The sequence below is a fragment of the Trachurus trachurus genome, assembly GCF_905171665.1.
Source record: "Trachurus trachurus genome assembly, chromosome: 3".
In the NCBI taxonomy this organism is placed as follows: Eukaryota; Metazoa; Chordata; class Actinopteri; order Carangiformes; family Carangidae; genus Trachurus; species Trachurus trachurus.
The window spans coordinates 23,367,045-23,394,775 of record NC_139893.1 but is presented as its reverse complement, the minus strand read 5'-3'; the positions used below and the strand labels follow the sequence as shown (position 1 = coordinate 23,394,775).

The 27,731-nt window shown below is 40.7% G+C and overlaps 1 protein-coding gene across 4 annotated transcripts in view; it reads right to left on the bottom strand.

Moving 5' to 3' along the window:
• Positions 1-27,731, bottom strand: part of phkb (phosphorylase kinase, beta) — a 102,819-nt gene that overhangs the window by 52,624 nt on the left and 22,464 nt on the right. For all 4 annotated transcript variants that reach the window (XM_084000628.1, XM_084000626.1, XM_084000629.1 and 1 more), the window contains exons 7-14: positions 25,421-25,536; positions 20,431-20,494; positions 17,079-17,174; positions 13,268-13,465; positions 8,371-8,428; positions 7,620-7,697; positions 5,885-6,043; positions 5,187-5,281 (exon numbers count right to left, since the gene is read on the bottom strand). In XM_084000628.1, the coding sequence (XP_083856754.1) occupies positions 5,187-5,281; positions 5,885-6,043; positions 7,620-7,697; positions 8,371-8,428; positions 13,268-13,465; positions 17,079-17,174; positions 20,431-20,494; positions 25,421-25,536 (864 nt within the window). The remainder of the gene's footprint in view (positions 1-5,186; positions 5,282-5,884; positions 6,044-7,619; positions 7,698-8,370; positions 8,429-13,267; positions 13,466-17,078; positions 17,175-20,430; positions 20,495-25,420; positions 25,537-27,731) is intronic.

Here is a 27,731-nt window from a genome sequence, read left to right as displayed (position 1 = left end):
CTGAATAGTTAATCTGCCCTTTTAGCCCTTAAGCAAACCAGGGGTATATCTAAAGGAGTACCTCTTGAGTTGCTGCAGGGTGAGCAGAAAAAAGTGGAGAGTGTCTTGATTAGTCTGATCAAATTAAGATTTAATACAGCTGTAATCATAAATTTGGTCACCCCTGGGTAAACTTAAGTACAAAAAAAGCAGGTACCAAACGACCATAACCCTTCCTCAGGTGTTAACTCTGTTAATTAGAAAATAGAAAAATGAAATTAAACAGTAACTGTTTCATTTGTGAAGTCTGGACACCTTCCTACATGTATACCACTCAGGACTTCATTGACTCATTAGGCCTCAATTTACTTACTGAGGCTGTGTTATGAAGGTCAAGAATTGTCATTAGCAACTGTCAGATGATGGCATTTCTAGAGTGTGATAAATGAAGTGGAAGTATGACAGTCATGATAAGATCTGGAAGAGTGGGAAAACTGTCAGATAAAACTGCATGTGTGTCAAGGAGAAAGGCGAACCGCCATATTACATCAGACATTCAGCTGACTCAGGAGTGGTGATGCACTATTCCACTATACATAATTGATGCACAAACAGGGTTTAAATAAAACAGTCATCAAAGAGAATTTCCCTGCTAAATTCAACATCTGAAGCCTGCAAAGCAGCATCTGGATCACCAGAGTCATTTTGGACATTTGTGTTGTGGACAGCTGCAATATTAATTGTACAGTAGTTTCATGGCTGCAGTTGCCAATGGTGCATTTGGAGAGACGGATGGAAGAGGGAGGAATGAACTGAATACCTGAATATTAGAAAAATTAAATGTCATGCCGTCTGTCAAGAAAGTGACAATTGAAAAGAGACTGATAGTCACAACAGAACAAGGGTCCAAAGAAGGCCTTAAAATATGTCATGATCTACACACACTGAAGCATTTGGGATGGCCCTCACAATCCCCTGATCTGAACATTACTGAAAACTTCTAGGGACTAGAATATCTCCAAAGCTGCACAGAGATGTGGGTGAAAATTCTCTTAATGCAGAATGGGAAGCTTTGTGATCTGTCAAAGGCATTGTCACTACAGACTTGAAGCGTTATTAAGTTCATTAAATAAATAGTAACAGTACATTAACATTTTGAATATCAGTTTGCTGCAGTTGGTTCTTAGTTCATTTGATTTAAAATCAACAAAATATCTAATTTGACCTGGGGGGCTCAGACTTTTGTTGGAACTACGAGTGTGTGAAAACCAGTAAGCAAGACAGCTGAGAAGCCGATACAGTTTGCTAAAAGTACAGATTAAATTTTATCTAAAATTACAGTAATTAATAGATGGTCAAAATACATAAAGTAATCCATAATGATTTAATGTATTAGCTAAGAATAATGGATTAACAGTTAGCTAAAAATAAAAGCTGAGATACATAAGATAGCAATATTGAATGGGTTAAACAGTTGGATATATTGAAACAGGTCAGGGTAACAGATAGTCACTTAAAATAGCTAAAATGAATGTATGCATGAAATACAATATGTTAAAGCAGATATCAGTGGAATGTTTTTGTTAATATAAGTCCTAAATAGTCCTATTTTCCGTCAGCAATCACTTACATGAAGTATTTCAGCCTAAACACGAGTCTCTCCGTCACTCTGCTCTGCTGTAACCCGAGGAGAAAATTTTCCTTGTGGGATACAAGTGTTATCCAATGAGGAGAGAGAACGGCATGAAGGGCTGTGTGTGCAGCCAAGGGATGCGCGTGAATGTGGTGACGTAGCACGAGGACCAATTGATGCCTGACAAGGGCGGGGGCTGCTAACTCATGGTGCGTTCAAAGAAACTCGTACTTTGTGTTTTTCCTTCCTGTGAAGTCATACCAGTTCGATCTGGTACGAGTTCACGGGTCGGAAGTTACGAGTGGCCGTTATAGGGAACTTTCACAGACAACAGGATGGTAAAAACACGAGCTACGGGTTGCCTGGAACGCTACCAAGTCGTAGTTGTGACTTGAAGCTGTAACTTACGGTTTCAAAAGCCTGCCTTGAACGCAGCATTAGCCGAAACGGCCGTGAAGCTGATATCTGCTTTAACTATATAAACAGTATATAGTATATGCAGAATGAAGGTAAACAGTCAAACCTAAATACTACCATTGTATTAAAAAATCCACTTTATTCTCATTTTTATTCAAATCATATCCAATTTAAATTAAATTAGAATAAACATATTTTAAACATGACAGGTCATGTTAACTCATTGAGTGCCAGACCTTTTATAAAATGGTCAGTGCCAGGTGCCAGCGTTTTGGGGCATTTTGAGTAATATGTCAAGACCCAGAGAGTATTTTGTACTATGACTCTGAAAACACCAAACAGCTCAAAGGAAAGAGGAGACTCTCTATTTAACTAGGGAAAAACCATTTGTTTGTACCTTGTTCCATTCTTGATTTATCTTAAGTTGAATAGAGCCTGGTTGCACCAAAAAGACCACTTTTTTTCTAGAAAGCTGAGAAAAATGCATTTTTGTGAAAGAGAGTCTCTCAAGAAAAATAGTGATTTATCCGTTTTAATTTTGGCTTCAAAAATATGTAAGACATCTGAAAATTTCATTTCACATGTCCCCCCCCCCCCAAAAAAAAAAAAAAAAAAAGACTAAACAAAAAACAAAACAACAACAACAACAACTAAAATACAACAAGTACGAGCAGTTGCTGCCTCTCCTACGCCCCCCTCCCCCTCCACTCCCTCTCCTCCCCTCCCCTCCTTCTCCTCCTGCTGCTTCCCCTCGTCTCTGAAGGAGGGAGGGAGACGTCGTGGCGTCTTCAGCCTCTGTGCTGGACGCGGCCGCGGCTGCGACTCACCGCGCTGATCTCTCGGTTCGTCGTCACGTCGGTTAGACAGCAACTGGTGAAACTGACTCCGCGATCCGCTTTCGCTTCGGCATTTTGCTACTGATCATCTATCAGTTTACTTTTCCTGCCTCCTCTGATCACTTCATGCTGGAGCTATGCTAATAGCACCGTGGCTAAGCTTCCTCCAGCTCCACGTTACACTTGTTCCAGGCTCTGCCCGTCGTTTTTCTCTAGAAATAGAAACTTTTTCCGACTTTTTTATGTCCGTACGGATCGCACTCGTCTTCTCCTTCCTCTTCACTTCTTGCTCTGATCTACAGTCTTCTTCGTTCTACACATCCCAGAAGCCCCAAAATTACTCACAGTGTGCGCGAGAGCGTCCCCATTTACCAGCCGCAGAAAAGTGCATTTGACGTCTATGGACGTCAATGGCACTCAAGCGTTGGATTTTGATTGACGTCCATAGACGTCAATGGCACTCAATGAGTTAAAGAAGGGCTTCTTATGACAGCAATAGTGCACAATAGAGCAAACCTGGTGGTTAAAGGAATGGTGGTGAAAAAGTGGAAAAGTGGTATGAAAATGCAATAATTACACTTGTCATGTAATGCTCATCTTCCTGTTCTTCCTACCCACTAAGTATTTCTAGCTGACATACTGTGTCTGGATTTTTCTCAGTTTTTCACCGTCTTATTTTGTTGTTGAGTTTTCTCCCAGCAACCAATTTGATTCAGTCTGACATTCATCATATGTCTTCTGACCTATCCTCTCTTGTGCACCTTGTTCTATCGTATCTGCTCAGCTATAAAAAACCAAAACAGAATTCAACATTGAGTACAGAGCAGAATGGGATGTATCAATCCACACTGCACACTCAAGAGAATAGAACCATTCAGCTGTGGTATATATATCTCCACCCTTCATCTGCGTGATCCTCAGAGCTGCCTGGTGTCTCTAATATGGATTAAACCTAAGAAATCATCACCATTCATTCAGAGAGGCTGTTAGTGGGGGAAATGAACTGGGTGTAATCCTCATCTGCGATGCTGGCCTTTAGCAAGGTAAAAAAGGAACCTTTGCTCTGAATTGTGAATCAAATCTTAGCACACATGAGTAACACAACAAAGTGAGCAGGACTGCGGAGTAGGGATTTATTAAATTAGATAAGGGAATGGACCTATAGGTGGAGTTTGTAGTGGGAAAGTGTAGGAGTCTGGGAGGGATCCTGGTTGTGCATTACAGGCATTACTACAAGCAGCAAAGCCTCACTTAGCCTGCAGCAACTGAACATCAGCTGCTTAAGTTTGCCTCTTCACATTTGTCACGAAACGGGGATACTGTTGCTGAAGTACTGTAGTTCAACATCAAGTTTCTCAACATCAAGTTCCTCCTACACGTTTCTGATTATTTCTGAAATTGTTCATAATCAACAGTGGGGAAGTTGAGGTACGACTCACTCATCTGCTCTATATTCAGTGACACACATTGAAAAAGTAATTTCTGATGCCCATGGCAAAAAAGTCTCTATTAGAGTGAAAGACACTGTATGTAGTGAATTATGTACCAGGCTCACATTCGGTGATAAAACAAAGTAAAGTAGGAGTTCCCTTGATGTAACTCTGTTGCCAGTACATGCCCCACTGTTTCCCACTGTTGCTCTATTTAACAAAGTAAATGAAAGAAACGGAACACAGTCACAATGAGGAATAAAGTTAAAGCATGATCCCGGTCACATACAGTACAATAAATCCATCAGGTGTTGCGGGGGTGCTATTCGGATCATACAGTATATAATTATCTAGGGTGTGACTCATGTTCACCCTTCACATCAAGTCTGACTCCAGAGGTACTGAGTTGCCGTTATACCAAACGATACAGTATGCTGTATTTGACATCTGTATTGCACAGCTGGCAGAGAGAGAGCTAGGTGATGGAAAGACTGACAGAAGACTTTTGGTTGACTTGTTATTATCCTTAAGAGTTGAAATAAAAAACTATCACAAAAATCACAAATTACAAACACAGAACTTTTTTTTTTCCTTTGTGAGTGGGCAGTCCACATATAGCCCACTCTCTGGCTCTACAGCAGAAAGTAATTACTGCTACTTGACTTTAAAATAAAACATTAGCCAGCAGATATTTAACTGCATGTACTGTGTGTTATTACTTCAGGCCAAAAGCACTTAAATGCTCTGCTCGGTTACATTTACAAGGGTGAACACAAGTTTACGAGAAGCACTGTAACAGTGTTACATTGAGAATGTTCGTGGTACATGTGAGTATTCAAGAAAAAAAAAAAAAGATAAATAGGAGTCAGTCCCAGCCACACTGAAGCTTACCAGATTGGAGTATCGCATGCTGACGTTGCGTTGGTCCTGGCGGGGAACGTAGCGGTGAACAGGATCAATATCTTTAGGGCTAATCAGCTCATCCGCTGGAATATGAACACACACAGATATAAGAATCACAAGACACTAGAATTACAACCTTCGTCAACAAGCATGAAATAAATATGGTCACCGTGACCAAAGTGTTTTTGCAAATTGACCTGAAATGCCACCACTACTTTTTTTTTAATGAATTGGTTATAAACAAAAACGTGTTTTGTGAGGTCGCAATGACCTTGACTACCAAAGCCTGATCATTTCATCCTTCAGTCCCAGTGAATACTGATTTGGAGAAATTCTCGAGAAATTCTTGAGGTATGGAATGGGATAAGAATGGGACAACAATAGTACTAGACAAAAATGTAAATCCTTGGCTATAATAAAGGCACAAAAAGGACAGACCGAAAGAGTCATTGTCCTACACAAATGTAGACATGCATACACACACAATGATTAGGCAATTTACAATCATTAAATAATCATGAATGACAAAATGCTTGATTTCTTGACTATTCAGAAGATAATACGTTATGATATTTCTCATGGTCCTACTAGTTTTGCACAGTGAATTTACAGGCTGCTATCACAATAAGAGAATAAATGTGTGGGATTGGAGCTCTATACCACAGCACCTACACACAGAGGCTTACCGAGCAGCTTGGCAATGTTGTACAGGGCCTGACCCCACAAGAAGACCTTCCCATCACGTCCGGAGTTGCTAGGGAAACGCTTCTGGCTTCCATGCTTGTTCTGCTCTGCCTCCACAAAGTCAGCTGGTACGTAGTAGTATTTGGGAATCACAGCATGGCCTGCCATGAGAGAATAGGTCTGTGAGCACTGAGAGAGTGTGTGTTTGCATGTGTGCATGTGTGTGTAGAGAATATTGTTTAGTGTGTTTAGGCAAGAAAAACTGCACCTCATCCCAGTGGCTATTAAAGTACATTAAAGTAGTAACAATGTCCCACAGTAAATCAGTGTTTGTGTGTAATTTCTCAACCGATTTTCTAGCTCTAAAGAACATTTTCAAATGTCAACATATTAACACTCACATCATTCAACCACCATTATGGACTCTCTTCAATATATGGATTGACCACTTTTCATATGTTTTACAAACATAACATAGAATGTGCAATCACAACTGAAATGGCCAATTGAAAGCAACTTGAATCACCTATATTATATTTAGCTGGCCTGCTGATGAACAAAGTATTTCATGGCGTTGCATATATTTAAGAAAAGAAGGCTCCACTCTAGTAGCACGTACATCTTCTTGTTTTGTAAACGGAACCATAACTGAAGCTCTTACAAAGACTGTTAAGTTAATAGCTGCTTTGCTATGTTTTCAAGGAACTTGACAGGTTGGTTGATCCAAGTATGTTGCCAAGTTACAAGTACCTGCCTCTGTGGTTTCTGTCTGTGCATGTAATCCCAGACTAATCTAATGATGTTGAGATCTGGGTTCTGTGGGGGCCGAACCACCTAAGGATCAAATGACCAGCTATTAGAAGACTGTTCTTTTATATCTGTATGTTAAGAAAAACTAAGTTGATTGCTCAGCATGGCAACCGTCGCCACATTTGTGTAGCATTTTGTGATTGGTTGAGGTGAAAGGATGACACAGTGTGAGCCTCTGAATGCAGGAAAATAGCCTATATTACTTCAAAGAATGCAACAGCTATACTGTGTTGGCCATCCACCAGAGTACAGCAGCCTGTCTCCCTGAGCAGCATGCTGCATCTATATCATCTTGACAATGGGAGATGGTGACCCCTGGGTGGTTAGGAGCACCTGCAACGTAACAAACAATAGCAGCTTCTGACAGCGGCAAATGCATTTGTGGGTTCCGACTTTTAATGGGCATTAATAATGAAGAGAAAAAAAAGTACACTTGTGTTTTCCTTTTAAAACCCAGGCAATTAACTTCAGGAGTTTTGTTAATTCCTACATGACTAGTAAAAGGCTCTGTGAAGACATTTGTGGCGGCTTCAGTCAGCTCTGTCTCACATCATTATTCTCTCTGCACTCCAATTATTCCTGTTATATTATGAATAGACCAAAAGAAACTCAAAGCTCCTGACATCCCCTATCATTTGACTGCCTCCCTTAACAGCGGTGGGGGCAGGTGAACGTGGAAGCCGAGGGCCGGGCGCACTGCTCATGCGGGAGAGCTGAATTCACTCACTGTAACGCCTCTGTGAGTCTCTGTCACAGCATGCGGCGTATGAATATGGATGATGTGATTTAATAACAGGAAGTTTTTCATTGCCACAGAGGGAGAGGGCAAATTCAAAGCCAATCACATTGATATGCCAAATGAGATAGAGTTGTATCATGTGTGTGTAATTCATTCATCAGTCACTGTGTCTTTGTGTGATTACTCACCCTCATAAGACTGAAAGATGATGGGTTCAAGAAGTTCCTGGTATTCTTTGACCTGAGCTTTATTTCCTCTGAAAACCCCTGAAAACACAGACACAAATTATTAAACTAAAATTAAACCATTTCAATTACATGTAGTCATTTCTTCCAGTGTTAATGTAGATATATTGTTTATCGCAGCTCTTATCAGAGCACTATTCAGAACTTCACAAAGTAAAGACAATTATTTTTAGTACATCTGTCTGAGAAATGTAATGTAAATGCAGTAGCCATGCTGACATGAGGACAGGCTACTCTAGGTGTGATTTGGCTGTAGATTTGCGGCGTGTCGAACCTTTCTGTCATTGCATTCTCTGTGATTTGTATAGCTAATACAAAAGATAGTTGTTGAGCATTTAATCTTAAAGTTTTGCGTTGTAAGTCCTGTTTACTCTTTTTGTATTGGATTTTGATTTGTCTGGCTAAGTTAAATAAACACGTTGTAAGTCCTGAAAATGTCAGTGGAGTTTAAATTGTCATGAGGGTGAATGACGCTTGGATTCAGAATCATTTTGAAGAATATGTCTTATCATTCCCTGAGGGTTCACACACAAATTTCACACATCACATCTATTTAAAAGGTGTCTCTAAGTCATCTAAAACCTGGCAAATATCAGAGTGTAATGTCCTGTCAAATGCTACAAGTCTGTCTTCTATCTTTCCAGTGACCCACTTGAAGCATTCTAACAGCAGCTGCAGATAGAACAAGGCTTACCGTCAATCATCATGTAGATGAAAAATATAGGAAACTCGCACTCGATGCCATCAAAAAGCTGGAGAGAGAGAGGGAGAGAGAGGAGGAATTATTGCTTTTCCATTTCAAGAAAGAGGGGAGAGAGGCACAGGGACTTTAAAGAAGCGGATGGCTGAACTTTAGTAGCACTGAATATGGAACAGCATGGCACAGGGAAACGATATGGAAGACATGACATTGTGAATGAAAACTGACAGAAAAGAGATGGCACTTCTCCTGTCAAGGTCACTTTATGAGAAATTCTCAGTTATTGCTGTTTGCGTTGAGGCGGACAACTGAAGGTCTCAGGTGTTTGCAACACAGTGACAAACATGTGACGCGTACTGACAGGAAAGTCTGATCAGTGGACAAGCACAAGGATTGTAGGTCAGTGACAGCGGGTCTGCACCTCCACCATGTTAACAAGAGCTCTGCATAATGCATAAGACTTGATGTGAGAGGATTTGAAATAAATGTAGAAAACCTATACCTCTACACAGGGTCCATGTCGTGGTGAAGTCCAGCAATCTTGCTGCTTTGGTACCATCGTACATTTATTTACTTATTTCTATCATGGCACTATCTATTAACTTACACCTTACATTGTTATAGTCTCAATGTTTATGTCTTAAAACTGTTTTTTATTGTCTCAACTGTTTTTATTCTCTTGTTTTGTGCCTCAGGGAGTGTTACCTGAATTCTTGTCTCGATTCTCGACAATATAATGACAATAAAGCTACTCCTCCTACTACTTCTACTACTACTACTACAACTACAGTACAACTGCTACTACTAACTTAAACAGTTCTGGTGACTGACAGCAGGCTGTGTGACAGTGCTGCACCTGATATATTGAGCATCTCATTATGAAAGAAGTACATGTATCATACATAGAGAAGACTCCTACTACAGGTATGTTTAGTTCCACTGATCTCTGACATTCAGTACATACTCTATGTCATCATGGTCACCAAATGTTCTAAACAAATAGAAGTTACACATTGTTTATACAGATTGGGAGACTCAAGTCCATTTTCGTTCACACCACAAATTCATTTTCTCCAGTTGTTAAATCCACACCACAGTTCAATGTCAGCTTTTGTGTGATTCACACCAAATATTTAAAGATACAGGGACACCAGCTTCAAAGCTCTTTGCCAGAGTCATTTGAACTCTCCTGGAGGGATGGACAACCTTTCTTACCCATCTTGACCTGAGGTTTTCTCCTATCATTATTCAGTTTTTTTTCCATTAAACCTGTCCTTCATAAAAACAAGCTATGGCTTCATATCCGACTGGCTGACTGGCTGACTGACTGAGTTTGTGTGACTGTGTCTGTCTTCAGTCAACTCAACACAGATGAATAAGAGGCACCATGTGGCAGCTGGAGAGCATCTTGCAAAACAAACACTTGAATTGACATGAACATCATTGCTTGCTGGATTATTTTCTGAGTTTTACTCAACCAGAAATCCTATTATAGTTTGCACACTATGCTTGTGTAGTAAGTGTGACTCACTCACACTCTCTCTCTCACACACACACACACACCCTTATTTGGTTACAAGTCACATGTAACGAGGACAGTCAAGTGAATCCCAGCCTTATTAATTCCAATAATTCAATCTCATTTTGCTGCTGCTCGCCTATAGAGGTTGAAAACAGACACATAACTGCAACGTTAGCACCTCTGTCCTTTTCTTAGACAACAAGTCCCGGCCATCTTTGTCCCTCATTTTCTACACTAATCTCCACACTAATGGAAGATAACAGAGATTACATCCTAAAGCAATAACCAATGGCTGGTAGAGCACACACACACACACACACACACACACACACACACACACACACACACACACACACACACACACACACACACACACACACACACACACACACACACACACACACACACACACACACACACACACACACACACACTATCTATCACTGGGCAGAAAGTACTAGCATAGGCCCTGATGTGCCTCTTTAAATGGTTAATATCTGCACCATGTGAATACTGCAGGTATGCATGGTTTCAAATTGTGTGTTCCAGCAGAGATAGGGAGCAACGGCAGCTATCAGATGGTGACGGAGGGATGATAGAAAAGAAGAATGAAAGAAAGGAGAGTGCATAAAGAGACAGAGGTGCAGAGGAGGAGACATATTTAGAAGGAGGGGAGAGAAAAATGGAGAGTTGAGGCAGTCACCCAATGAGGCCTGTGCTTCTTGGCCCGTTGAGGCTGTAAACAGGCAGGGTTCCCGGGTGTTTTGTGCTTGAGCAGCTCGACTGATTGGTAAAACTGTCTATCACACAGGCTGCTGCTCTCTGTCAATGGTAAACAGACAGGGAGCACAGGCGTCGGCCGTGCTGTGAATCCTCTCTAAACACCAACAACAACTGTCTTCTGTGGGGGAGACCTGGTTTACCTGTATCTTCTCTCTTTCCAGATGGAGCTCACACTGTGTCAGACAGACCACTGGCATTTCACAGCCTTGTGCACTGCCTTCCTCTCTCAAAGGAGTTCAAATATTCATTATTACGTTTTTTATTGACCAGGTCTTCCTCTCTAAAACTTGAAGTGCAATATCCATTAGTGAGAAACTGTAGGCATGGGGTAATATATACTGCACTGTAAAAAAGAATGACCCCTAGCACATTTTCCTCTTACTGTATGTAACTGAATATTTGCTGATCAAATATGTTAGTGTTGGTAGATGGACAGCAAATGGCAGCAGTGGAAATGATTAGGTTACTTTCTGAAACTTAACCACCAGCGTTTTACACAATAAATCTGCCTGCTTACTAGGGCTTTGACAACAAACTTCGATATTCGAATATAATTAGAATATTAAAAAAATAACGAATATTAGGGCAGCTCTAAATATTCGAACCTGTAATAAGCATTATTTTTGGTAAATGTGTTTGCCTGAAAACATAGTTTTCAATCCAGATTCAAGACTTTTTTCAGCCTGTTGAAACGCAAGCTCATTAGCCTTGATCACCTGGGGCTCCTGTACTTACAGTATGACGTTATCACGTCGTTAGCGCCTGACGCCTGTTCACACTTCTTCACTGATAAACAATGGCGGAGCAAAAGGCTGCGAGTGCGACTCATGGATCTATTATAATACATCCATGGTGCGACCGGACCATAGATACTCTACAAACCACGGAGGGAGAAGTTGAAATATAGGTGTTTCCTCTACATTCATTTAGGAGTGGCGGGCCGTTTTTTTTTTCTTTTCTTAATTGTCGCAAATAGGCTACACCACCGCCGCATGTCATCCGTCCATTCATCTCCGCATAGCGCTGTTTCTAATTGGCATGCGCGCGTGCACACACACGCACACAAAGAGAGAAGCGCGCATGCATGAAAGCAGTGAAAGTTTATTCTACAAATACTATGCAAGTTAAACCATACTTGTTGATTCATGGCCTCTTTACAAGCTATGAATAGGCTGAACAGGTTTGTTTCAAAGCACCTGTAAATGTGTCATTTGCCACCAAATCCTGATGTCAACATCTGGCTCTTTAGTTGCTGGGATATAGGTAAGGGGCCTCAGAGCCTCTGTTTATTTTAAGTAGCTAAATAAATAAACTAGGATGAGAAACTGAAACTGTCTCCTTGTCCACAATACCTACTATTCTCTTTTGAATAACACATGAAACATTTAAAGTCTTGACTTATAACACATACAAATATTTCCACATCTATAACAAAGCTTTTACTGAATTGTAATTCAAACAGAAAATACTTAGTTCTAATGCTAATAATAAATTATATTATAAGATACAAACACTTAATGAAAGTATTAAGACCTCTTCACAACATGCACTTGTCCACAATGCTGTAGATTTAACATTGAGGTGTAAATGACCCCTCAGTGAGTAGGAGACGGAGTGATGAGAATTCATGGATTAAAGGTGAAACATCCAGTAGACCAGACAGCAAGTTCCACTGCCTCTGTCTTTGTGCCTGTAGATCTCTGCTGATCCCTCCATCGCCTCCCTGAGCTCATTAATTCTAGGAGGTTAGTTCTGCAGCTAATGCAATGATTTGTTTAGCATTAAGGGTCCAGCCTCTGATTCACTTGCTCGCTCACTGAGCTCATTCTGAAGTGAATGCGCTGTCATTTCGCCAGGATCACAGGGGATTCAGAAAAGGACAATGAATGCACGGCCATTCGCATACATATATATGCATGCACACACACGGACTGACAGGGACTCTCATACACACACACGCACACAAACAGACTAAGATTCGGGGTGAAATACCTGGGAGGATTAAAACACTTGAAATGGGAGAGGCTAAGCCACAGGCAGATCTCTTAGCATTATCATAAAAGGATAATACCTTTTCAAGCTTATGCCTGGGCCAGGCTTATTCAAAAAAAAACTTTTCAAATGTCACACTCAAGCACTTTTAAGTGGAACTTTTTTTTTTCTTTTAGCTTTTATGTATTTGCTTTCCACTGTGTGTGGTTTCCTGAAATAAACTCCAGGTACACTTTTAAACTTTGTGTCATTCTATTAATCTAAACTCACTTTGGAGTCTCTGTAAAACTGCAAACAATGCAACCACTGGGGAGACAAATCTGTTTTCTAAGATCACTGCTGTTTTGCTGTCTGTTTGTTTTGATGTGTCCTAGACCTGAAAATCAGCTTATGTTACAGTAGGCCGCAGTATTGTAATCACCTGTTTGCTATGACCTCTGTTACATTCTCTGTGAGGGGAAAAGGGACTGCTTCATTTTGTCTCTTCTGTGGTTCCCCAAGGCAACATTTGTAGAGAGAAAAATATTAAAGCAAAGAGAAAAGCAAAGATGAGCAGAAGGAAGTGCATTCCTCAGGTGTCCCATCAGCACCCACCTTCATTTCAGCAGGTTTGTAGTAGCGCCGGTTCTTGTCTTCATTCGTGGTGCGGTAGCCGTCACGGAGGAAGCGCTTGAAGCCGTATTTGCCTCTGAGCTTGCGAACTATCTTGTCCAGTGTCTGACTGTACAGAGCATCGTCATCCACAGCAAAGGCAGGATAGCTGATGGTTGGGAGCAAGGCTGCATCTGTGTTCTGCACAGAAATCATTTTTAACTGACATTAGCATTGGCCCATTTCAACGTGAAAACAAATTCAAACCAATCACAGACATTTTATATCAACCCATTTAATCCCATCGGTCACAAAAGGGACCATAAAAGGCCATTGAAAGGCCCTAAATATGTTACTGAATGGAGTATCAACATATTTCCAAAAAGGACTGAAGCAAGAAACCCTACTGATCACATATGTGCAGTTTCATATGTTTAGTATAAATTGTTGTAGAGCTGATTACTTCCTGGTTGCACCATCCGAGGAAGATGGCTGCATCAAAGCCTCGACAAAGACGGTCAGTAAAGAAGGTTGACATAAGACAAAGATTTTGGGGACACATCATCTTTAAGTGTCTAGTGTTGACATATGCATCTACAATCACTCAACTGTGTTTAGTGTGGTCACAGAATGAGTAAAATTGTCGATGGCAACAATAGTGACCGGTGGGATAACACAGTGTAAGTAGCTATTTTTCTACTCTGTTCTTTTTTCTTTTTATTTAACTTTGAATCAAATGCAGTATGCTGGGCCTTACAGGCCCTAAAGCTTTTCAGTTAGCCTATCTCTCAAAGTGAAGTAGATGTTGTCCCCAGTGACTGTAATCACGATGGGTCAGATATGGACTATAAGGGTGAGACAGGCCAATTGCCAGCCAGGCTGTTGAATGAAAGTTAGGCAAAATGATTATGAAAGAAACAATGTTATCAGGGATGATAACTTCCCTCTCACCACTACCTCACTTCCACCCACTGTTGGTGAAGAGGCAAATCCCTCTACCCACCTGTACCCACCAGAGCAGCCATGGGCAAACTCTTCCACAAAGGGCCGTGTGGCTGCAGGTTTCTGTTCCAACCAAGCAGCAGTAGCACACCAGACTTCATTTCATCAACTGATCTCAGTCTTCAGACAGTTGATTGGTCAAACGGTGTGCTCTTGATTGGTTGGAACTACAGTAATACCTACAGCCACACAGCCCTTTGTGGAAGAGTTTGCCCATGCCTGCACCAGAGGGTCCAGACAGATGAGCCAAGGACCAAGTTGCAGTTGGTCAAAAATAAAGTCTAAACATTCAAACAAACTTCATAAGGTGTCATATCTCAATCAGGTGCAAGAAGTGGTGGGGGCCCAACTTTACATGGTCCCTGTACAATGCACTCATAAGCAGCCACTTCTTCTACAGAGATGTTGTACGAAGGAAGTCTCATACATGGGTCAGTGACAAATTAGGGTTAAGATGAGCAATTCATGGATTTTCTTATAAAACTATTTTAAAAGCTTGCATCAAATTTGTTAAAATGTGCATTTTGTAGTCATATTGGTTTTATGTCTTTTGAAATTACATTTGAACCTGAACAAAAGTAAGTCTGAGAGTATGCAGGTTACCTCTATTCTGAGTGACCCCTAGGTTAAGCAAATTAAGTCAATATTGCACTAAAATGCTAATCCAACAACAAAGTTATGCATGTCTTAAATGTTGCACAAAAGTGACAATGGTAATGTTGATAGGTGTCCTTTTGTTTTTGCTTTCAGTTGTTCTACATGTTTTTGATATGTAAAATACAGTAGTCACAATAACATGTGATAAAGCACACAAACATCTAATGTATGCTGGTACTGGTAACAGTAAGTTCTATATTACAGCCAAGTTGAAAATGGGCTGGAATATGAGAAATTTGATGGCTACGATGCATTAGTAAAATTTGTATGTACATATTATCCCACCGGTCACAATTGTGGCTGACTATAAAACATACTTCTTTTAACCTATTTTTCCATGAAAATTTTAAAAAAGAATGACAGCTGGCACATGATTTGGATATTTTCATGTCTGGGAAAAATGTGGGATTAAATGGAATGGAATTAAAAACTAACCATGACCACTGATCATTAGACGTCATAAGTTTAAACTGTGTGGAGCTTCTATCTTTATGTCCTACGGAATCATACTTATAATACACAGGAAGAGATGCTGTCCTATGAAAGTGTAGCTACGTCATTTAAGATAGCGGTCATTAGGAATGAATACTATAATTAGGCCCGACACACCATTATGTCCGGACATCTAATATTCTTATTAGTTTGTTTTACTCTATTAAGCGAAGGAAATTAAAGTTATTAAGCTCAGCCTCACTGCAAACAGCTTTTTAAGGTTTATTAATAGACAGCAGGGTTTCCAAAAATAAAAGACTTGCTTTCTGTATCCTGAGTGGAATCTACTGTTACAGATGTTTCTTTCTGACACAGTTACTTTGTGAAACAGCTTAAGGAATATATTTCAACTGGACTCTTTGATGCCACTGTATGTTATATTATAATCTCTTTAATTTGCACAGATCTCTCCAGTTCACAGAGGAGCCGACGCCTAACGTTCACTCTCATCCTGATTTATTCTTTGACTTTTTGCGTCCGCTTGTTAACATCCTCAGCTGCAGCTGAAATAGGATATCAGCTAACAGAACACATTCGGTGCAGGTGCTGCATCGATCAGGAGCTGAATGTTGTGCTCTAATCTTTTCCCAGAGCTTAAGGGTTACAAATATTGTATTGATAACATCTACAATAATCTTCCCATCTTCCTGCAGTGTGTTGGTCTCGCCGTCCTCACTGCACTGATTCCTTCCAGCTCTATAATGCCATTCTGGTTGTCTAATTACACTAATTTCCCCAAATGCTGATGGCAGCTATACTGCCTGAAACATTCACGGAAAGCGAGAGAGATGTGATCATTTAAGTGTTTGCAAGTGGTGGAGTGAAGGGAATGTTTTTTTGCTCTCTTCATTCCATTTCTTTTTTTTTCCCACTTCTACCTTTTTCAGCTTTACCTCCCCCCAGCTTTGCAGCCACTGCTACACTTTCCCCACTTCTTCTCACACTGAGCCAACAATAGCACAGGTATGGTCGGCGTAATGGCAGCTCAGTGGGGAAAACGCATTAGTGAAGTACAGATATCCACCGACATATTGACGTTAAGTGCGGGGTCTGTTTGATGCGTGCAATTAACCGTTTAAGATTTTGGCATGTGTGCGGCAGGCTTCTATTTCAGTATTTGATTGCTGGAGATTATGGACACAGATGTTCTTCAGTCAAATAAAAGAAAAAAAGGAGAAAGGTTGCAGGAACATGTGCAGTGGAAGACATATTTCTGCAATAAGATCAGCTTAATATAAGTTTAACCAAAACTTTAAGACGATTTATTTCATTATGCTCCACTCTGATGAATGACATTTGTAAAGGATAGAGATAAAATAATAATCTCACATTTTGAAGTAGAATCTACAGTGATGCTAGAGTCTCTGTAAAGTTATAGTTTGCCACAGGGGCAGTCAATATTTAATTCAATGTTTAACATTTAATAATATAATCTACTACGTAAGTAATCTGAGACCACCCTGTTCGCATGCTAGCATTTCTTAATTAGCAATAAAAACAAGTAAAGTTCAAGGGATTTTTTGACTAATGAACTCATCTCCTTTAGATTTTACATTAGTGCAGCTTTGTTCTACCAACATTGCTGTTTGTGTGGTAAGTAATGGTTTATGCTTTGAGTTTTTCATGGGGTAATTTTAGCAGGTGCATAGATAGATGGACTCACATGGGAGCGAGACTCTCGGGGCAGTAGGGAGCAGAGGGTTTGTCTGTTCCTGTTGTGGGCGTCCAGATCCACAAATATCACCGACCACGAACATCCCTGCAGAGCAAAACGCACACACAGACATCATCATCCCAGACACCGCTGAACTATTAACCTTTCACAGGTACAACACGAACACAGAATTTCAACAAATGTACATGCACGTCCAAAAAATGAACAATGCTGCCCAGCAAATCCTCCTACATTTATCAGAAAAAAACTGACAGTGAAAATGGCTAAAATGGCTTAAAGCCCACTTAAAGCCCCCAACATCACACCTCCACACATCAAAACACACTTTCGCTGTAAAACCAGGCTGATATTTTTGGGTTGCAAATGTTTTTGAAGCACAGTGTGGGAGTGCTTGAACAGGACTGAGTTAAGAGTCATCCTATCACTTGAAAATGCCCAATGTACAAAAACAAACTGCTATAATGTAGCCCGCAAGTCCAGTGCACTTGAACACCTCTGGGATGGGAAAGAGGGATAGAGAGAGAGAGCGAGAGAAGTTTATTCATTTACTTGGTAAAGCAACTGACCAAACCTTCTGTGGTTCTTAAAAGCCTGTCCAGTCCACTTCATCCCTCCATCGGCAGTGCTTACATAAAACCAACCGAGTCAATCTGACAACCTGCTAAGCAGTTTCTAATGTAAGTCGAATGCATTATGTATGAATATTGCCAGAGTCTATTTTTTCCTCCAAAAACAGGTTCAGCTGGGGCTTTTAGTCAAATCAGCAAGCTTTCTGGTGGCAATTTGCATAGAGCAGTGGATTATTGGGCAGCAGTGTAGGCAGCTGTGTGACATGTCAGTGAAATGACCCTCCAAAGGAAACCTCTTCTGGTGTTATAGAGCAGCAGACTGCTGTTGCCTTGGATATGTACTCCTTAGACTGTGTTTTCATTAAGTGGGCTAAAAGTTTCTTTTTAATTAAATTAAATTTTAATAATGAGGAACACATACACAAGAACCTCTGACAAATGGCTGAGACGTCCATTTATCAGAAGAGCGCACTTTGTTTAGCGTCCACTGAGGTAAAATAATGTTGTTGTAATAATCACAAAACAAGAGCATATAAAAAGAAATAGAATCTTACACAGTAGGCCTATGACTGTAGTAGTAAAGTATTTTCTTAGTTCAAGATCCAAGTTTATTATGGATTAATACATTCTCTTAGAAACACCCACAAGTTCCCAACTGTGGGTGTTTGTAAATGAATCTGAGTGATTGAAAAATATAAGCATTTCTATAATTCTGTTCAATAAGGGATCCAACACTAAACTAAAAATGTCACATTGCCACAGACCAAGAGTCGTGCCTGGAAGGAAGCCACCTGAAAATAATCTGAAAACTCAAGTGCACTCTGAGGACACACACTTCAACACAGCAGACGAGCTGCAAAAAAAGATGCAAGACAATTTAACTCAAAATGTCTCAACCAATTTGAAGAGAAAAGCATGACAAGATTAAATGTAATTGTCACGGAAGGATTAGAATGACGTGACCTGCGGTCTTTGATAACAAAGGCAAACAACTTCCATTACAAAACAAAACTTTGTTATATTTTCAAGTATGCATTCTCCTGCTCTTTTCCTGCTTCCTGCTTTGCCCGATTTACCCCTTCCACATACTCTAAGGATTTAGCCTTGGCCCTTCATTATGAAAATGTGACTGTATGAACCGAGTCAATTATAGGCCACCATAATCTATGCCAGAAAGCCATCAGTGTCAATGCTATTATTCTGGTCGACTAATAAAGGCTGAAAATGTATAATTCTCCTTTCAAAGACTATATAATGATGCATACATCAACTTGACACCACGTTCAATGCAGTGCTATGCATGAATGGAATTCAAAGAGTCATGAATTCAAAAGAAAAGTAAACTCTATTCTGGAAATATATAAACACTCAAATATATATATAAATATATCGTTGGATTGAGTAAGGTTTGTGTCCGCTTCACTGCATCCCTGCTCTTGACTGGGTGTGAATCAGGTGACAATCTCCAGATAGAAAGTGGAACCTGTTAGGATTTGATTGTCCAGCCATGTGTACACAGCCCTGTGAATTTAATGACTGGCTTTAAAGTTGAAGGATCCTCCTCTTGGCCAGATCAATTTTATCCACCCAGTTCAATTTGTCACCCTGCAATGCTGCTATCTTTGCATCGGTGGTGTGACTCCGGGGGTGGGATCACGGAAAAATCAAAACTTCACCAAACCAAAGGCTGCGTGCACCATTCATCTAGGACAAAGGCTAAATGTGACACGCACCCACAAGAGTCTGCAGCCGGTGTAAAATATGATAGCAGAGTTCACAGTGTACTGAGTGTTCCAGTTAAAGGGTTTGGGGGGTAGGGGGTTACATTTGGTGTTGGAAGGATGAGAGTCAGCTGGGAAATCAAGATTGATAGAGATAATTTACAAGCAACTGGATGGCTTGTAGCACTTCCATTCCCACAGAGGGGCAGGAAACTGGATGAGACATACACACACTCACACTTACAGGAGCCCCCGCACAGCACGGATCATGAAGCAGCCACCTATAGGCCTATAAATTGATTCTTTCAACAAGCCACGCTCGCTGACAAAATCTATCCCAGGCACGGTTAAATTCCCCATTTTGCAGCTGATCAGGAGAGAAACACAAACAGCGACTTTATTATACGCTCGTCCTCATACAACGATGAGAGTAACGCTTCAAGTTCAGACACAAGAGCCATCACTGGCTAGCACGCAAGTGCAGACAAGAAGAGAAAAAAGATAATAAGAGAGGAGGCTCAGAAGGCTTAATTTTCCGATCTATTAGCAGGTGCAATGAATGTCCCTGTGCTTCTCATCCACAGATGCAAGAAAAAAAGAGACACGTATCCGCTAATGGATAAAGCAGAACGAGACATTCGGAAGGAGGGAAACCAGGAACAAACATCAACTGTGGCCATCAATCAAAGTCTGCAGAAACACAAACTATTTGCTGAGCCGGACACAAATGTGGTAAATGAGTCTGCTGATGGTCAAACGTCCTCGTGGACAAATAGCCTTGTGTTGATGACAGCAACAATAACAACAGTATGCTGATGATGTCTGCTTGTTTAAACAGCTGCTCATAAATTCAGTTACAAGGGCTGTACACTGCAGACATTAAACATATCCCACTGATGTATAGAGCTGCAATGGGCATCCAAAGATTTGAATCAGAAACTAGGCCGTCTATCTATAATGTGATATTGCGTCAAGAGACAAATGCATGTGTCTTGGGATTTGTATGAGGACGAATAAAATGTAGAAGGAGAGGGTGAATTATTCAAATACCTGGTTTCCAAACAGGTTGAATCCATTGATGGCCTCCAGAGCAGCTTTAGCCAGACCCACAGAGCTGAAAGACATGAGGAAAATAACATCACACACAGTGAACAGATTTCACTGACAATGATGCACAAGTTGTGATGTAGGCAGTGATACAAACTGTAGCCAAGTGTCAATTGTCTAATGACAAAAAAAACTTTCAAAAGCACAAAGAATCTCTCTTAAATGGTTGGATGTCAGGATTCAATCAAACTGAAGCCCCTGCGATTGTGGTCTACTGTAGATAATGCATCTCCTGACAAAAAAAAAAAAAAACTTATACTAAATTTCACACTGGCTGGCTACTGTGATTGCAGTGCAGACTAAATGTGAATCAATTTCACCGTCATTTTGTTTCCCTTTCTACACTGCCCAGATTTCCTTAGAAAAAGATAGGCAGGGGGGGAAAAAATTGCAGGGAACTGAGCGATGACTTGCAGTAGATCCGCTGACATATCAAAATGTGTTCAATACCATTAGTGAAACCCAAATTGATGCTATAAACACAGAGGATGGCTGGGTAATTCAGCCTAGGAAAGAGCTCTGCTGAAACTACCTCTGTATGAGACGAGCACACACATGAAAATGGCTGGTAGCAGTCAGTAAGGCACCTCACACACAGAGAGAGAGACAGAAAGAGAGGAGAGATGATGATGATGTTTAGTGGTGGTCGCTGGGTGTATGTGTGGGTTGGTTGGAGGGGGAGGCGGGGTTGATCATAACTGATAGGACACAGGAACAATACAGCATCATGATGCAGTAAATTCTGCTTCTGTTGCAGGCAAAGATTCACATGAGAAAACTGTGTTAGTCGACGAGTCAGTTCTAGTAAATGTCTTGACATAACAGCACTGTAGTTTGTATCCCAAATTGGGTAACTAGTTTCATATTCTTCTTCATATTTCATACACCTCTGTTGGGCCTCTAATAGTGAACCCCACACAATGTCTGCTCCTGTACTGTTTATAAACTCTGAGAGTGAAAGGCTGCTCAACCTTTTAACACTTTCCTGTGTGTGTCCTCAGCCTGTTTCATAGTATAGTATCTCAATCACTGTTATCACACGTTTGAAAAAGTAGTGGTGGCCTCTGCCCAACTGCTATGTACTGTAGCCAAGATAGCAACAAACAAAAATTGTCAGTATGGAAGTCCATGCACGAACTGCAATGCAGCGAGCTGTTTGGACCATAACTTCACTGTCTTTATCCGAAATTCCCACAGCTCTCATTATGCTACTTGCTGCAGGCAACTGTTTCCAGTGACAAAAAAAAGGTGAAAAAAAAGTACCGTACACAAGTGTTTGGGACATTCGGCAGCTAAAGAGCCAGATGTTTCCCTCAGGGGTTGGTAAAAAAACAAAGCTACGAGACAGTGAATATTTGACATTCATTACTCCAAATATGTCTTGTTACAGTGAATCCAACTCATATGGTGTGCACTGTGTTACGCCACAGCCACAGATGCATTTGTATACAGTAGTTCAGTGGTGGGAAAAAGTATAGGACACAATATTTGCACCGCTGAAAATATTCTACATTAAATGTATACCTTTATGGATATTGAACTGCTTTGGTGGCTGTGTCTAACACTTTTTTTTTCTGATGGCCCTGTGCATACTAGCAACCCTCCCAGTTGGATCTTCTAGTGCTGGTCTAATGCAGGTGTGATGTACTGTCAATGTATGACTACCTCACACAACCCATTGTGAGAAAAACCTGAAATATCCTCTTGAAATAAATAAAAAAAAACATGGTTTAGAGCAGCATTAAAGTTTTAAAACCAAATTTGTAATGGAAAAAAGTCAATAAGAAAGTCTGGAATATAAATACTGGAATTCAACAGTAATGAAAAACCCAGTGTCTATGACATGCAGTCAGAATAACAGGAATGGTAATATTACGCCATATTCACAGGCTGATAATTCCAGTTTGTTGTGATTTGCTGTGAAATGCCAAAAAATACCATCATGAAATATTCATAAACACAAGTAAATAATCATGTTTTTACATTGTCATCAAACTACATATCTCATAACAACCTGGAATATTTCAGAATGTCCTGATGCTCATGACATTAGTGATGCTACTTGAAATAAAACAGCTCCAGTCTAGCCGTTTGGCTGAGTGTAGTGATAAACATGAGGCAGAAGCAAATAAAATGAATCATTTGATTTGATATGGACAAATGAATGCACTGCCAAAATGAACACATCCATTCCTGTTCATTTCCACTGAGCCTTTTTCTGCCCACTGGCACTCTGGGAGTAGAAATGACTGCTCAATTTGATCATTTACACAGATCTTGTTTACATGGAGCCATTCTGAATCTGCCCCTGCCACAGTTCACTATTTGCATACAGCATTTTAATTGGTATTACGCAACAACATGTATAAGCTAGCTCACTAATTGTGGAAATCCGGAGCATGACCACAGGGGGAGGAAAAAGAAGAAGCACAAGACACAGTGCTTCTTCACAACACTGAATTTGTTATCTTTTCTTGGGGATATTTTGGCAAGGTGCTGCCAAGAGCCTTCGATTGTTGGAGAAAGAAAAAAAAACATGCTTCCCACAGATAAGCAATGGTAGAACTTGAGGATCTTTATCGAGACGCTGAGGGAGGAGAGGGAAGCCCAGCCGACCTTGGATGATAAATCAGTTGAAAGCACCTAACAAAAACCCACTGTAGTCTGACTTCACTGGCAACGGACCATGCTGATGTTTTAACATGGTGTCCAAAATCCTTCTTATCATAGCAGTTAACACAAGTGATGCATTTGAATTGAACTTAATAAAGGCTCTGACAGGTATGACTACATTTCATCAGATGTCTGGCTTGAGATCTTATTTTTCTTCTCAATCTAATTTATTTCTTTCTTTGAAAAAGTTCTAAAAGTATTTCTACAGCTCGAGAGAAGAGGTTTAATAAACACTGAAAAAAACACACACAAGTTAGTGTGTTAATACCACAACAAAACACAACAAATGAACTACAGTCCCAAATCTAATGTATTTTATTTTTACAAGATTTATTATCCATATGAATATATGCTTGAAACAACAAAAATTTAACTTGGGTGCCTCCATTTCTCTTGATAATCTTTAAGATATTTCTACAGCTTCATTTCCTCTAGTAACCCACCTGTGGCCAACTCCACTGATTGGACATGAATTAGAAAGGCACACGCCTGATTATATGAACTGCAGAGCTCAGAGACAGGACTGTGTCAAGGCACAGATTTGGGGAAGGCTTCAAAAAACGTTCTGCAGCACTGAAGGAACCCAAGAGCACAGTGGCAAATGGAGAAAGTGTGGAATAACCAGGACACTGTCTAGATCTGACCACACTAACTGATCAGGGGAGAACAGCCATGGCAAGAGTGGTGACCAAGAACCTGATGGTCACTCTGGTTTAGCCACAGAGATCCTGTGGAGATGGAATAAACTTCCAGAAGGACCACTCCATCAGTCTGGGCTTTGTGACAGAGTGGCCTCTCCTCAGTGAAAGACACAAGGAAGCTGTTTAGAGTTTAGCAGAAAAGCCCCAAACTGAAAAACATGATCTGACTGAAATGTTTACTCTGGCTTCAGCTCTAAGCATGGTGTCTGGAGGCAACCAGGCATTGTATTATTTGCCCAACACCATCCCAACAGTGAAGCATGATGGTGGCAGCATCACGCTGTGGGTGTGAGATTGCTGAGCAAAGTACAGAGATTCCTTTCTGGGACCTCAAACTGGGCTGAAGATTCACTTTCCAGCAGTGATGCTATGCTCACAGCCAAGACAAACCCTTTACTTCACTTGGCTTAGAATACCTCTGAAAGTCACAGTGTGGCCCAGCCAGACCCTTGACTTGAACCCAATCTGCAGCGACGTGAAAATGGAAAAAGGTCACCTACTTCCAGTGTCCATACAACCTGACAAACTGGAGCATGGATGGCAAAAAAAATCCCCCAAATACAGATCTTCAAAGCTTGTTGCATCTTACCCTACGAGACTCAAGGCTGCAATCACAGCCAAAAGGTGCTTCAGCTACTGTAAGCACGGAGTAAAAGGCCCTGAAACATACTTATGTCGATGTGATATTTTGCTTCCTCCTTTTCAAAACATTTTCAATAACCTAAGTGTAGATATATGAAGGAAACAATGAACTGGAACAATGTTACCACAAGGTTGCAACAAATAAAAACTGGAAAGGGAAAAGTGAAGCAATCTGAATGCATCTAATAACATTATAATGGTATTCATCTCTGGGTCATTCATACCTTCTGTAACCTCTTTATCCAGCTTTCTTCTACCAATCTCTTCCTGACCTCCTTTAGTTGAATTGACTATTATATTATTATATGACTGCCATTTCACACAGACTGAATATGGTTACAGAGACGTTGACTTCTCTCTCATTACCTTTGGCACTGATTGTTTTTCTCTGTTTATTTTTGAAAAAACAGTTTAAACGTCCTTGTTATCACACACCCCCCCCCCACACACACACAATCTGTACAGACATGGGCAACAGAATTCATGAGAGGCCATCACACAGCAGTGAAATTTACAGCATCACTTGTGACAGCGTAATCTATAAAGCTCTGTGTAGATATGCTGGAAATTTGTTTTTTTTTAAATAATTTATTTAGAGCACGTTACCCAGCAGCACTTAGGAGCAAATAAAACTCATTCTTGTCAAACTCTCTGTATGTATCTACAGCCATCAGTATAGATTGGGGCTTGGTGAACTATGCTGGCAACAGCAGTTAGAGAAAACATTGGTAAAATGTTGTGCACTTTATAGATATACCATCTCTGTGACTTACATAGGGGTAATACGGTGTAAAGTGTTCCTTTAGAGGGAGAGTGGATATCAGAATTTGGCAATAAATATCAATTATCTGAACACAAATATGTACACTTATTTCTGGACATTTTTCATCTGTGGTGCTGAGCAGCTATTGACTGACCTGGAATGCAGCTCAGTGCTGCCGTTGTTGTATTTGCTGCCTCGCTCCCACATGCCGTAGTCAGGCACCCTGTAGGCTCTCTCCACACAGAACACCAGGTTCTGGATGAAGGAAACCTGCACACAGAAAACACACGTCATACACAAGAAGGCAAGGCCGCATGGGAACGGATGCATCCACGGACAACTGCCTACACACATACACATCATCGATCCAGGGCTACAGGCAACAAACAAGTTTACTGTACACACCGACACATAATTCAGGCCGCAGTCACACATACACTCACACACATACTCTACATGCAGATACAATAAAGAATGACCTTAAATATTGATCTGGGTTCATGTGTGATACTCTCCCTCTCATTACAAAGGTTAGTAAAGTGGACAAGATAGCTGATTCCTCATCAGTGCTGAAGGTCGAACTCGCCCTGCATCCACAGACAAGGTCTAGTTTAGTAGTGAAGTGAGGCAGTATGTGACGCCATAGCTTCACTGCCATGTCAAGCAGACTGAATGAACGCATATCACAACTTCCATTTATAGCAGCATTTTAATTACCAGTACATCACCCTTTCATTACAGCCTCTAAGAACTCATCAGCAGGGTCCCTGATTTAATCACCCCACCACCACCCCCCACAACCACCACGAAAAAAGAGGGAAAAAAAAGCTGGGCTCATAATTTTTAAGTCGTGATTAGCAGAGTTAGGGAGTTTCTCATATCTATCATCTAACCCGAAGCATGCTGCGCTGAAAACTCTGCAAGAGACATGTCAAAATCAATAGGCACATCCTGAAAAAACTAAAAGGGAGAGACATAAAATGTGTGATGACTTAAAGGCCTTGAATCATTAAAAAGACTTGAAAGTAGAAGTGCATGTGTGTGTCTTCTTGACTGATGGGAGATTTAATCTAAAATGACAAAGCAGGGGGGAGAGAAAGAGAAAGATGAGAGGGGGAGAGGGAGATTTGAAGAAGCAGATAGGAACCTGTGTCAGGACTTAAATAGGCCAGTCTGTGAAGGAGAGCAGGGAAAGAGGGAGCAAAGCAGCAGAGAGAAAGGTGTTTGCTTGTTCTTGCTCTCTTATTTGGGATTTTATGAGAGGAGTGATTAACGAGGGGAACTTTTTAGTATCTTAATGGTATCTTAATGAATGTTACTGCCCACCGGCCAAACAAGCCTCTCCGTCTCTGCTAGACAACCATCCCTGCCACTACTTTTTTTTTTTGGACCAAGTTTGAGGCCATGAGCACATTTATAGAAGCGTACTACATTTTTCGCCTTTACAAATTTGCCAGCAGCACTCTATGAAAAAACCAAATGCATACTCCTGAATTGCGTGAAAAAACACACACACAGACTGAGATATACACAAGCTAATGAGATGCTCCATTTCATGCTGCATGAAACTGAAAATGGCATCTGTAAGGAGGTCGATAGAGCATCTTCTCAGAGGACGTGCAGCAGCCTTTCTATACCACCTCATGGTAAGAAAAAAAAAATACTGCAATGCAGCTTCCAGCTCAGTCAAGTAAACGCCAATGGACTTCACAAGCAGTGGCAGCAAACAACAAACTAATAAATGCTGCTGTAATAATGTGATTAGTCCAAATGAAAAGCATTTCAAACGACGTTCGGCTGAGAACACAAATCACTAGTCCTTTTGCTCAGTGAATGTGATGTTTGTTAATACGGGGAGGGGGTGGGGGGGGTAGCAGACCTCTTCAGTTTGAATTACACAACCTAATAAGTGCTGTTTAAACATGCAAATTAAGGCTGCTGCACAAACAAGGCTGCCCTCATAAAAGAGTATCATTGTCAGTTTCTTTGCAATCAGGAGAAAGAAATGGAGAAAAATGAGAGGTTATTCTGAGGGTGGCTCTGTAAGCAAAGTGAAAACTGTATGTAGTAATTGGGGCTTGTTACTTTCTTAGTATAAGACCAATCTAGTGAACAAATGGATTCCTTTACAGCACAAACTTCACTCCTCTGTGGCGGTAAGTAAAGCTGTGATTGAGCAAGACTATAAAAACTAACAGAATTAATGAGGTTCAAACTGCTCCTGAAGGCCACATTATAAACAGTGCAGTGTGTAAACTTAACAGCCACATCTCCTTGTTGTTGTTTTAAGAGCCAAACATAAAGGAGACAAAAACTGTCAGCAGACAGATACATTAAAATTCCGATGAAAGAAGCTCCTCAGTTATGGTCTGAATGAAGTTGGCATGCCGCCGAATAAGACCTTATCGGTTCGATTCCCAGGAGGACATTTAAGCCCCACAATCAAATCATCTAAACGTGTCCCT